This window comes from Cololabis saira, chromosome 18 (assembly GCF_033807715.1).
Source record: "Cololabis saira isolate AMF1-May2022 chromosome 18, fColSai1.1, whole genome shotgun sequence".
NCBI lineage: Eukaryota > Metazoa > Chordata > Actinopteri > Beloniformes > Belonidae > Cololabis > Cololabis saira.
In genome coordinates this window covers 7,220,193-7,233,597 of record NC_084604.1, presented here as the reverse complement: position 1 = coordinate 7,233,597, position 13,405 = coordinate 7,220,193, and the positions used below count along the sequence as shown (strand labels likewise).

The 13,405-nt window shown below is 42.1% G+C and overlaps 1 protein-coding gene across 1 annotated transcript; it reads right to left on the bottom strand.

The window, feature by feature from the left end:
- Positions 1–397: 397 nt before the first annotated feature.
- On the bottom strand, positions 398–10,164 carry LOC133418689 (centromere-associated protein E-like). Its single transcript, XM_061707513.1, has 9 exons — positions 10,141–10,164; positions 4,970–5,026; positions 4,313–4,480; positions 4,119–4,193; positions 2,120–2,188; positions 1,266–1,397; positions 947–1,124; positions 706–860; positions 398–616 (listed from the first exon to the last, which is right to left on the bottom strand). Exons 1-9 carry the CDS (start codon positions 10,162–10,164, stop codon positions 398–400), a joined length of 1,077 nt encoding a protein of 358 aa, XP_061563497.1.
- Positions 10,165–13,405: the final 3,241 nt, after the last annotated feature.

Here is a 13,405-nt window from a genome sequence, read left to right as displayed (position 1 = left end):
CATAAAAAAGATTGATTCATGTTCACCTTATAAGAGTAAGAGGAGATTTCTTTTTGTTAAGAAGTTTATTTAGGTAATTCAGGGTTCATTATTTTATAAATATATTCTTTATATTCTGATGTAAATCAGGGACTATAATGACACTAGTCAGTTTATCTGTAGTTGTTAATATGTTTTCGATTGGGCGGATTGATACAGCACTAGGTGCTGTGTTGATGTTCTAAAATCCTACACTGTTGAGCGGACATTAAAGTACACTGGTACACAGCAGAAGTTGCCCGCGTGTTTATCCTACTCACGACCCGAAAAAGGTTTAATTTAATAAGGTAAGGCTTAACTCTACACCAGCCTTACATAAGTAAAAGTTCAGAGCTCAAAACGGGACCACAAAACTGGACTAGTTTCTTCTGAGCGGAGTAAGCTCCAGCTGCTGTTCCAGCTCCGTCTCTCTGAGAGCAGACGCTCCAAGCTCTGCTTGAATGTTCAAAACCTCTTCTTGAGACGTATGTAAAGACTCTCTGAGCTTCTGAGACTCTTGCTGATCTTCAGCTCGAACTGAGAGCAGGCCGTCTCTTTGAGTTTTAACATCATTTAGCTCTTCTGTCAAATTACATAACTGGAAAAAAATATTTGGAATATTCAGTTCAGTGGAATATTATGCTTTTCTCAAACAGACACCACAAAAAAGGTGTTTGAAGGACTCACCTGTCCTGTCAAGCTGTCCACTTTTTCTGGAAGAGTCTGAAGTGAAGCCAGTTGTTCCAGCTGAGCTCCGAGTGCTTCCTTTGCCTGATTGGACGCTGTCAGCTCTCTATTCAGGTCGGCCACGGTTCTCTCAAGCTGCAAGCTGTCTATCAAATCTGGAGACAAACAAAAACGTAACCCAATGACGTCTGTGCTCAGAAGTCAAATGATGAGACATTATAAACACACAGAACTTAGTTACTTTGGGGAACTTTGCCATCCAGCAGGGTGGTGAGCTTGGTGTTTTCATCAAATGCAATATTCAGCTCTTTTTGGAGATCCGTCTGCATCTTCTTGTAGCGCGATTGCTCTTTCTCCAGATGAACCTGCAGGCTGTTCAGCTCTGCCTCCATCTTCCCATGGTTTTCAGTCAGGTTCATCTGGGGAGAAGACAGTATATAAAAAACTGTTTTCAGACTATGAAGTGTAACATTCAGAACCGGGGAGAAAAGACATGATCACAGCTTTAACTTGAGTCGCTGTCAAGTATTTTATTCAGGTAAACTGCAAGTAAAACTTACATTCTGCTCCTTCAAAGCAATGTTTTCACTACGGAGGAAGGCCCATTCCTTCTTGGTGTCCCTGCTGATCCCCTCTGCGTCGTCCAGAGAGCGGCGAAGCTTCGCCACCTCTTGCACCAAGTCTTTACCACTCTGAGGGGACAGAGCACGATGGGTTTGGTTTGCAGAATAAAAGTCTAATCATTTCACCACATCAGCTTCTTCTTGTACTTATTGATTATTGTAACAGCGTCTTTACAGGTCTACTTAAAAAAACAAACACCCCCCCCCCCCCAAAGTCAGTCAGCAACTGCACCTCATCCAGAACTCATTTGTTTACATTTTAAAATCATGCTTTTTATTTGTGTGGTTTTAATGTCTCTGTAAAGCACCTTGAATCACCTTGTTGTTCAATTGTGATGAACAAATAAACGTATTCTTAGAGAGATCTCAAAACCTCAGTGCTTTCAAATTAAATAAAACGTTCCATCGTAATGTCTGAAGGAAAAATAACATGTTTACAATACGTGCGTCTGTGAAAATCTGAACAAACAAGCACATCCCACTTTAGTGCATATAACTATGCAGTGATTATGATGAGGGGGAAGATGATTAGAGAGGAAGATTAGGAGTGGATAGACAATAGCACACAGGAACTATTTTACCCTCATTTTATTTTTCAACTTTATCGTAGTTTAAGTAAGTGGGGTAACATGGAATTTTCAAATCAAGTTAATAAAACATTAAAATGACAGATAACAATGATCTTGGTACCATTTAACATCTCCACCCACATATTCTTCTTACCATTAAAGTAGTTTATAAACTAGCTGTAAGTGATAAAAGATAGTTTAAATTAAATAAACAAAACATACCATTTTCTGAAGATCCTCTGCAAATTCTGTTTTCTTTTCCAGCTCCCCAGACACAGTTTGTAGTTTATTCTGAAGACAGTAAATATAAAAAACAATTAATTCCTACATTTTAACAATTTTACCTTTTACTTGAATGAAAAATAAACAGTCAGAGCCATGACTGAAAACAGGGCTTGATAAAGCCCACTTCAAATGTTATTCACAAGAGTATACACTTAAATGGATGCACAGACAAAACTAATTTCAGGTATTTGATATTATCAATCTACCTTTATCCAAAAGTTATGTACGTTAGGCTTTCAATACTGCTTTAACCTAATTTTGATGCAGATGTTTCATGAAATGATGGAGACTGAATACCGTAGCCTCCCACTTAACAAGATCTAGTCACTGAACTTTGCCATTTTTATTTCTGAGCAACATTTTGTGGAGGATTTACACAACTCCAAATCTATCAGGTATAGCCAACAGAGAGTTCTGTGTTTTTGTTGCAATCCATAAGTGGTATCAGACTTTAGAGTCCTTTTAAACAGTTTTTCCTGATAATGGGTGAAAGCCAAACCAGAGGATGCTCAAAGTCCAATCATGTCTACAAACCTTTTGCTTTTCAATTTCAATGAAACAGGTTTTTATGAAATGTTTTTGGTCCTAAACATCTTAGGAAGGGATTAGATGTTGTTGCGATGGCCTCCAGTACAACTGTGTGAAACCTTGGAGTTATAGCCGATCAAGATTGATCATGTTTGTAAAACAGCATTTTTCCATCTCCATAATGTCACAAAGATTAGGAACGTCTTCTTGCAGAGTGATGCAGAAAAACTGATGCGTAATTTCTAGGCTTGCTGTAGTGTATTACGAGCACAATGGCCGCGTTATTCTCTTAATACCCTCAAGCTGATCAAAACTACAGCAGCGCGAATGCTGACTTAAGGTTTTTTTCCCACTAGGGGAGTTTTTACCTGCCATTGTTTATGTAATAATTGCTCGGGGGTCATGTTCTGGGTCTCTGGAAAGATCCTAGAGAAAACTTGTTGTAATAGGCGCTATATAAAATCAAATTGAAATGACTTGACTGGACTCAGCAAGAGAGACCACGTCTCTCCTGTTAGCTTCCCTTTAAAATGTACAATCAAATTCAAAACTCAGTTTTTTTGCGTATTACATTCGAAAAGGCTTAGCTCTGCGATATTTGCAAGACCTGATAGTGCCTTATGTTCCTGGCAGAGCTCTCCGTTCTCAGAGTGCAGGTTTACTCGTAGTTCCTAGAGTATCTAAATGTAGATTTGGAGGGCGGGCGTTCTGCTATCAGGAACCGTTACTATCGAACCAACTTCCAATCTGGGTTAAGGAGGCTGACACCACCTCCACCTTTAAAACCTTTCTGTTTAGTAAAGCCTATAGTTAGTCTACATTTTAATTTCATTCTCTCTCCTCTTTTTCCTCAAATCAATCCAGAGTTATTAATTAGAAGCATTTCATCAGCATCATTGTGCTCCGTTGTTCTTGGAGTTTGCTGTGCTGGTCGGCCTCTTTTCCGTCCCCAGCTGAACGCTGACCTGGTTCATGGTCTGGGTCTCTGAAAAAGCACCTGGAACCTATTTTTTTTTTATTGTACCAGATGCAACATAAATGAAAAAGAAATACATTTCAGTTAATTTGCTGTAGTTTACCACAACTGTTCTCTCACCTAAACCGTTTAGCGCCATGCACTGTCCCAGTGTGACTGGTTTGGCTAGGATGCTCTTTTTTTAAATCATCATTATTATTCGATAACAAATGTTGTGGCTCTTCCTGCTTTTGTGGCGTCTGTCTCTCTGGAGGAAACGCATCTGAATGTTTCTCACCTATGATTACTGGTTCCTCCAAGAAACAATCAAGTTCTGTGCAATTTTTTCTTGCTTTTTTTTGTCCATGATGTGGAGCTACTTATATCAATTACAACAACAAAACAAATTCCTTTCCAGCTGAATAAATAAACAAGAACTCTTCTTGTTCTTACCTGAAGCTCCAGGTTCTGGACCTCGTAAGAGTTGACAACCTTCTTTAGACTAGAAATTTCCTTTTGAAACTCACTCTGAAAAAAGAAACAAACAACTTATCTGAATATTAAGCAAAGTTCAAGGACATTAATGTGAATGCATCTGGTCCTACTGAATCCGCTGAGCCTGGATGGAAGTCCGTCAAAAAGGTTACCTCTTGCTCATTCCTGAACTCTTCCTCCAGAGATTTGAACTCATCCAAATCCTTCCTCTCCTTCAGTTCCTTGGACAGGACCGCCAGCTCCTTCTCTAAACTTTCAGTCTGCTCTATGAACATTCCCAGCTCTTGTTTCAGGTAGTCGCACTCGGCAACTACCTCGTCCTAGTAAACATACATTTCTGTCAGTGTCAGCAGCACCAAGCCCTTCTGTTTGAAATGCATGAGCTCAATTTCTCCGCTCTGATTCCTAAAAGGTTCTTTTCATGTGCTCATTGTCCAACATTAAGATCCAGAATTAAACAGGATAATGCAATTTCTTTGGGAAAATATTTTGAACTGTTTTTAACTGAGTTAGATGAAATGCAATGTATTGGGCCTCATTCATGAAACTTTAAATAAAAAGTTATATTGGTATGCACCCCTCATTGACACGAGTGATGCACGTGGTCGGAGGTGGGAACAAGGATTTTGGTTGCATCTATGGAAAGACCCGAACTAACATCGATTAGCATCTTCCTGAATGCCAAAGCACATGTACATTTTGCAATGCCCATGTTACAAAGGTTTCTCTGCTCAAATTTCATGAATGAGGCCCATCATTTGGTAAACAGAATTCAAACCTTTAATGAAAGTGGCTCCATTAATCATTACCTTCTCTGAAGCCAAGTTTTCACACAGCTGAATGGTCTCTGCAAAATCTCTATTCATCTGGAAGAGACAGTTTAATTTAACAGGCATGATCATTAACACCCCACTTCCCAATATTAATATGCAAAGCCGGATATCTGGACCTAGGGCTGGGCGATATGGACCAAAAGTCATAACTCGATATTTTCTAGCTGAATGGCGATACTCGATATATATCGATATTTTTTCTGTGACATAATTGAGGTTTCCCCCAAAGCATTATAGCATAGCATCTCTGTTAGCTTAATTTTTTCTGAGGCAAACCCTTAAAAAAAACAGTCAGTTTTAATACAAAGCCTCATGCCAAATGTCACACAGGTACCTCTTTTCACCTTTTTTATTTGATAGTTTACCTATTTGGGCCACTACTGTGTGAATTATACTGTCTATTGTCTGTTTGCTTTCAGTTTTCCATATGGGACAGCTTCATGTGCTGGTGGGGATCTGAGGAAGTTGGAGCAATAAGAAGAAGAAAAAAGCCAGTAACCAACAAAGCGATCATGAAAACGAAAACTAAAGAGTGACAGGAAATGCACATGAAAGGATTTAACAGATAATTACTGAATAAATAACTCGAAAATGATTGCGTATACTTGCGTTTAATTAAATTAACCTTGAAATTGTTACTGTTTATTAATTATGGTTGTTGGGGCATGATTTAGTCCAGATCCAGATCCAGATTGCTTTTATTTGCCATTTGTGTTAAACACATAGGAATTTGGCCCGGTGGTAACAGTGTGCGCATTCGGAATATTGTTGTAGTCTGACAGAAAATGTCCTTTTGAAAAGTATTTGGTATATTTATTATTATTATTATTATTATTATTAATGATAATAATAATAATAATAATAATAATAATAATAATAATAATAATAATAATTAAAGCTGCAAGCAGCGATGAACGGGCCCTCGCACTCACGGCCACCGCCCCCATAAGCATATCAGAAATGACACCACCCACGACTTCCTATGTCAAACCATTCAAAAGTTATAGCAGAAAAAAGGGACAACCAATCAGAAGAAGGGGCGGGGCTAATTCAGGCCAATGAAGGTCAAGCACTCCATACAGAATCTGATGACACCACCCACGACTCTATGTCAAACTATTCCAAAGTTATAGCAGAAAATCGGGACAACCAATCAGAAGAAGGGGCGGGGCTAATTCACGCCAATGAAGGTCAAGGACTCCATACAGAATCTGATGATACCACCCACGACTCTCTATGTCAAACCATTCAAAAGTTATAGCAGAAAATCGGGACAACCAATCAGAAGAAGGGGCGGGGCTAATTAAGGCCAACGAAGCTTAAGAACTCATTACAGAGTCCCATGACACCACCCACGACTTCCTATGTCAAACCATTAAAAAGTTATAGCAGAAAGAAGGGACAACCAATCAGAAGAAGGGGCGGGGCTAATTAAGGCCAACGAAGCTTAAGAACTCATTACAGAGTCCCATGACACCACCCACGACTTCCTATGTCAAACCATTAAAAAGTTATAGCAGAAAGAAGGGACAACCAATCAGAAGAAGGGGCGGGGCTAATTAAGGCCAACGAAGCTCAAGGACTCCATAACAAATCTGATGACCCCACCCACGACTCTCTATGTCAAACCATTCAAAAGTTATAGCAGAAAATCGGGACAACCAATCAGAAGAAGGGGCGGGGCTAATTAAGGCCAACGAAGCTCAAGGACTCCATACAGAGTCCCATGACACCACCCACAACTTCCTATGTCAAACCATTCAAAAGTTATGGCAGAGAAAAGTATTCTAGGGGGCGCTGTTGAGCCGTTAGGCCACGCCCATTAATGCAAACCATGAAATATCAAATTTATTGCCAAGTCTGTCTTGCATGCCAAATTTGGTGACTTTTGGAGAACTATCAAATATGGACCAATCAGATTTCAAAATGGCCGACTTCCTGTTGGGTTTCGGCCATGGCTCCAAGAGACTTTTCTTTAAGTTGTGCCATGATACAGGTGTGTACCGATTTTCGTGCATGTACATCAAACCGTATTGTGGGGCTTGAGGCACAAAGTTTTCCGGGGGGCGCTGTTGAGCCATTTTGCCACGCCTATTAATGCAAACCATGAAATATTAAATTTATCGCCAGGCCTGGCTTGCGTGCCAAATTTGGTGCCTTTTGGGGAACTATCAAATATGGACCAATCAGATGAAGGGGGGGTGCGCTTGTTGGCGTCTAGCGTCGCCACGGTAACACTTTTGAAAGAGAAAAGTAATGCGTGTAGTCGCAGGATGGAGACGCACATTTTGATGTATAACACATCTGGGTTCACGATACGGTTCGGGCCGTATTAATTCTCGAAGGAATGGCATATATTGCTCCAAAATTACGCGATTAATTCAGAAGGTTCAAAATGGCCGACTTCCTGTTCGGTTTCGGCCACGGCGCCAAGAGACTTTTCTTTAAGTTGCGACATGATACAGGTGTGTACCGACTTTCGTTCATGTACGTCAAACCGTATTATGGGGCTTGAGGCACAAAGTTTTTTCTGTCTGAACCAATCAGATGAAGGGTGGGCGCGCTTTTTGGCGTCTAGCATCGCCACGGTAACGCTTTTGAGAGAGAAAAGTAATGCGTGGTGTCGGAGGATGGAGACGCACATTTTGATGTATAACACACCTGGGTGCTCGTTACGGTTCGGGCCGTATTAACTGCCGAAGGAATGGCATAAATTTCGCCAAAATGACACAATTAATTCAAAATGGCCGACATCCTGTTCGGTTTCCGGCATGACGCCAAGAGACTTTTCTTTAAGTTACGTCATGATACAGGCGTGTACCGATTTTCGTGCATGTACGTCAAACCGTATCGTGGGGCTTGAGGCACAAAGTTTTCAAGGGGGCGCTGTTGAGCCATTTTGCCACGCCCATTAATGCAAACCATTAAATATCAAATTTTTCGCCAGGCCTGGCTTGGGTGCAAAATTTGGTGACTTTTTGGGCACGTTTAGGGGGGCAAAAAGGCCCTCCTTTCGTCAGAAAAATAATAAGAATAATAATAATAAATTAAAGCTGCAAGCAGCGATGAACGGGCCCTCGCACTCACGGCCGCCGCCCCCCATAAGCATATCAGAAATGACACCACCCACGACTTCCTATGTCAAACCATTCAAAAGTTATAGCAGAAAAAAGGGACAACCAATCACAAGAAGGGGCGGGGCTAATTCAGGCCAATGAAGGTCAAGGACTCCATACAGAGTCTGATGACACCACCCACGACTCTCCATGTCAAACCATTCAAAAGTTATAGCAGGAAATAGGGACAACCAATCAAAAGAAGGGGCGGGGCTAATTTCACCAATTATGGTCAAGGACTCAATACCGAGTCCCATGACACCACCCATGACTCTTTATGTCAAACCATTCAAAAGTTATGGCAGAGAAAAGTTTTCCGGGGGGTGCTGTTGAGCCATTTTGCCACGCCCATTAATGCAAACCATGAAATATCAAATTATTACCAGGCCGGGCTTGCATGCAAAATTTGGTGACTTTTGGAGAACTATCAAATATGGACCAATCAGATTAAGGGGGCACGCTTTTTGGCGTCTAGCATCGCCACGGTAACACTTTTGAAAGAGAAAAGTAATGCGCGTAGTCGCAAGATGGAGACGCACATTTTGAGGTATAAGTCACCTGGATGCACGTTACGGTTCGGGCCGTATTAATTGCCGAAGGAATGGCATTAATTGCGCCAAAATTACACAATTAATTCAAAATGGCCGACTTCCTGTTCAATTTCGGCCATGGCGCCAAGAGACTTTTCTTTAAGTTGCGACATGATACAGGTGTGTACCGATTTTCGTTCATGTACGTCAAACCGTATTATGGGGCTTGAGGCTCAAAGTTTTTTCCCTCTGAACCAATCAGATGAAGGGTGGGCGCACTTTTTGGTGTCTAGCGTTGCCGCGGTAACGCTTTTAAATGAGAAAAGTAATGTGCGTCGTTGCAGGACAGGGACCAGTGCCGATCCTGGCTCCCAGGGGGCCCTAAGCAGGAAGCGGCGATTTGGGCCAATTTGGGCACGATTTGGGCCGATTTGGACTGATTTTGGCCAGTGTTTTTGCAGGGTTTCTTTCACCTTAAAAACAGTTAAAATCCATATTCAGAGTAGGTAGACAAACACATCAGAATGAGGTAGAAACATTTATTGAATATTACACCAAAACTCCAGAGAATGTGGTGCAAATCTTTCTCAGCAAACTTTCTTTTTTTTTTTTTTTGCTTCTGGGGAGGTTCCTGGAACAACATATTCTGAGATTGGAGTATGTGGCCAAATACAGATATATGCAGTACTCGAGTTGAGGGGGGATGGCATCCCCCCCTGAAATAAAAACGGTCCAAATCATCCCCCCTGTAAAACTGCCATCCCTCCTTTCCATCCCTTATGTCATTTCATCAATGAATGTGGTTTTACTGCTATTTCAACATTTAGAGTCATCACAATAAAAATAACTTATTTGACAATTTTCACCTGTTTCAAGTACATTTTCACTTGAAATAAGTAGAAAAATCTGCCAGTGGGACAAGATTTATCTTCTTATTACAAGCAAAAAAATCTTGTTCCACTAGCAGATTTTTCTACTTATTTTAAGTGAAAATCTACTTGAAACAGGTGAAAATTGTTGTTTTTTCCAGTGATGAGTCTTGTTTTAAGTGTAATTAAATTTTTTTACTAAAATGAGACATTTTAACTAGAAATAAGACAAATATTCTTGTTAAGATTTTGAGTTTTTGCAGTGATCCATTTTACTTATCCTGTGAAGGACAGAGTCATATTGATAAGTTCAGAAAAGTGTTTTTTATTGTTGTGTTTTGATGTATTTGATGTAAGCCCAGTGGATATTTAAAGCTTACAGAAGGCTGCATTTAACTGCTGCTATGTCATTCCTGCAGGATTTCTGCAGGTGTTTTGGTCACTGCTATTATTTGTAATATATTATATTATTTGTAATCAGCACAAATTATCTGTCCCCATATGATAAAATCCACCATCCTCCCTGATTCTTTTTTACAACTCAAGTACTGGATATATGTAATACTGAGGCTCTTGGTCATAGTTTGAGAACCACTGACACTGACATAAATAATAAACTGTTGGCTGGTTACCTGACTGTTGTTGACGCAGCTCATCATTCCGTTGCTTCTTTTTCTTTTTTTCGCACCCTGAAGGATATATCCTTTTCATTTTGCAGTCTGCAGTGTTGGTGTTACTGTTACTACTGTAACTCTGAACTAGGTTTTCTTTCTAGCGCCGGCTCGGTCGCCGGCTCGTAAACGTAAACAAACAGCTGCTGGCTGCTGCACCGTGCACGCATGAGATTGAACGTCAAGTTACGTTTTTGGATTCACAACGCACCACTGCGCAAATACCGTAGCAGCAGCTCTGGCGAGGGGTCTGTCTGTAGTACTCAGATAGTGGGAGGGGATCCGTACGTTCTTTGCCTAAACTCCGCAAATTCGCTCAGGCAATTGGGGGCCCCTGGCCGTCGGGGGCCTTACGCAATGTGCGTACTCTGCGTATAGGAAGGGGCGGGGCTGACAGGGACGCACATATTGATGTAGAAAAAAAAAAATTGCTGACAAAAAAGTCTGGATACTGCGGGAATCGAACTCTGATCTCTGACTCTAAAGACGGGAAAGCTCTGGCTGAGCTAAGACACAGCTTCTCATTTCTATTTGACCTACTGAGTTAGGAGAGACCAACATATCGATATTTAGTAATGTAAGTCTGGAGCTGTTTTTTCTAATTTTTTAAAATATTTGTAAGTTATAAATATTAGTAAAACCCTACTATTTTAATTATTACTTTTTCTGTAACTATTCTGCCAAGGTTGTAACCGGGCTGAGCTGGGAATATTTCTGACGTCACCACATTACAGGGAGCTGATTGGTCGGGGGGCGGGGCCGTCATCACCCTACTCGCCACTGATTGGTCGGGGGGCGGGGCCGTCATCACCCTACTCGCCACCGATTGGTCGGGGGGCGGGGCCGTCATCACCCTCCGCGCCACTGATTGGTCGGGAGGCGGGGCCGTCATCACCCTACTCGCCACCGATTGGTCGGGGGGCGGGGCCGGCAGACGTTTGAATCAGGAAGCGGGAGTCAGCGCGAGAGCGACTGGCGGCTCGTGGCGATTTTATTATAAAAAAGGGACAACCAATCAGAAGAAGGGGCGGGGCTAATTCAGGCCAAAGAAGCTCAAGGACTCATTGCAGAGTCCCTTGACACCACCTACGACTTCCTATGTCAAACCATTCAAAGTTTATAGCAGAAAAAAGGGACAACCAATCAGAAGAAGGGGCGGGGCTAATTCAGGCCAATGAAGGTCAAGGATTCCATACAGAATCTGATGAAACCACCCACGACTCTATGTCAAACCATTCAAAAGTTATGGCAGAGAAAAGTATTCAAGGTGGCGCTGTTGAGCCGTTAGGCCACGCCCATTAATGCAAACCATGAAATATAAAATTTATCACCAGGCCTGGCTTGCATGCAAAATTTGGTGACTTTTGGAGAACTATCAAATATGGACCAATCACATGAAGGGGGGGCGCGCCTTTTGGCGTCTAGCGTCGCCACGGTAACACTTTTGAAAGAGAAAAGTAATGCGTGGTGTCGCAGGATGTAGACGCACATTTTGATGTATAACACACCTGGGTGCACGATACGGTTCGGGCTGAATTAACTCTCGAAGGAATGGCATAAATTTCGCCAAAATGACCCAATTTATTCAAAATGGCCGACATCCTGTTCGGTTTTGGCCATGGCTCCAAGAGACTTTTCTTTAAGTTGTGCCATGATACAGGTGTGTAGCGATTTTCGTGCATGTACGTCAAACCGTATTGTGGGGCTTGAGGCACAAAGTTTTCCGGGGGGCGCTGTTGAGCCATTTTGCCACGCCCATTAATGCAAACCATGAAATATCAAATTTATCACCAGGCCTGGCTTGCATGCCAAATTTGGTGCCTTTTGGGGAACTATCAAATATGGACCAATCAAATGAAGGGGGGGTGCGCTTGTTGGCGTCTAGCGTCGCCACGGTAACACTTTCGAAAGAGAAAAGTAATGCGTGTAGTCGCAGGATGGAGACGCACATTTTGATGTATAACACATCTGGGTTCACGATACGGTTCGGGCTGAATTAACTCTCGAAGAATGGCATATATTGCTCCAAAATTACGCAATTAATTCAGAATGTTCAAAATGGCCGACTTCCTGTTCGGTTTCGGCCATGGCGCCAAGAGACTTTTCTTTTAGTTGCGACATGATACAGGAGTGTACCAATTTTCGTTCATGTACGTCAAACCGTATTATGGGGCTTGAGGCGCAAAGTTTTTTCTGTCTGAACCAACCAGATGAAGGGTGGGCGCGCTTTTTGGCGTCTAGCGTCGCCACGGTAACGCTTTTGAAAGAGAAAAGTAATGCGTGTGGTCGCAGGAGGGAGACGCACATTTTGATGTATAATACACCTGGGTGCACGTTACGGTTCGGGCTGAATTAACTGCCGAAGGAATGGCATAAATTGCGCCAAAGTGACACGATTAATTCAAAATGGCCGACTTCCTGTTCGGTTTCGGGCATGACGGCAAGAGACTTTTCTTTAAGTTGTCCCATGATACAGGTGTGTACCGATTTTCGTGCATGTACGTCAAACCGTATCGTGGGGCTTGAGGCACAAAGTTTTCAAGGGGGCGCTGTTGAGCCATTTTGCCACGCCCATTAATGCAAACCATTAAATATCAAATTTTTCGCCAGGCCTGACTTGGGTGCAAAATTTGGTGACTTTTTGGGCATGTTAAGGGGGCCAAAAAGGCCATCACTTTGTCAGAAGAAAAATAATAATAATAATTAAAGCTGCAAGCAGCGATGAACGGGCCCTCGCACTCACGGCCACCGCCCCCCATAAGCATATCAGAAAAGACACCACCCACAACTTCCTATGTCAAACCATTCAAAAGTTATAGCAGAAAAAAGGGACAACCAATCAGAAGAAGGGGCGGGGCTAATTCAGGCCAACAAAGCTTAAGAACTCATTACAGATTCCCATGACACCACCCACGACTCCCTATGTCAAACCTTTCCAAAGTTATAGCAGAAAATCGGGACAACCAATCAGAAGAAGGGGCGGGGCTAATTAAGGCCAACGAAGCTTAAGAACTCATTACAGAGTCCCATGATACCACCCACGACTCCCTATGTCAAACCATTAAAAAGTTATAGCAGAAAAAAGGGACAACCAATCAGAAGAAGGGGCGGGGCTAATTCTGGCCAATGAAGGTCAAGGACTCCATAAAGAATCTGATGACACCACCCAGGACTCTCTATGTCAAACCATTCCAATGTTATAGCAGAAAATCGGGACAACCAATCA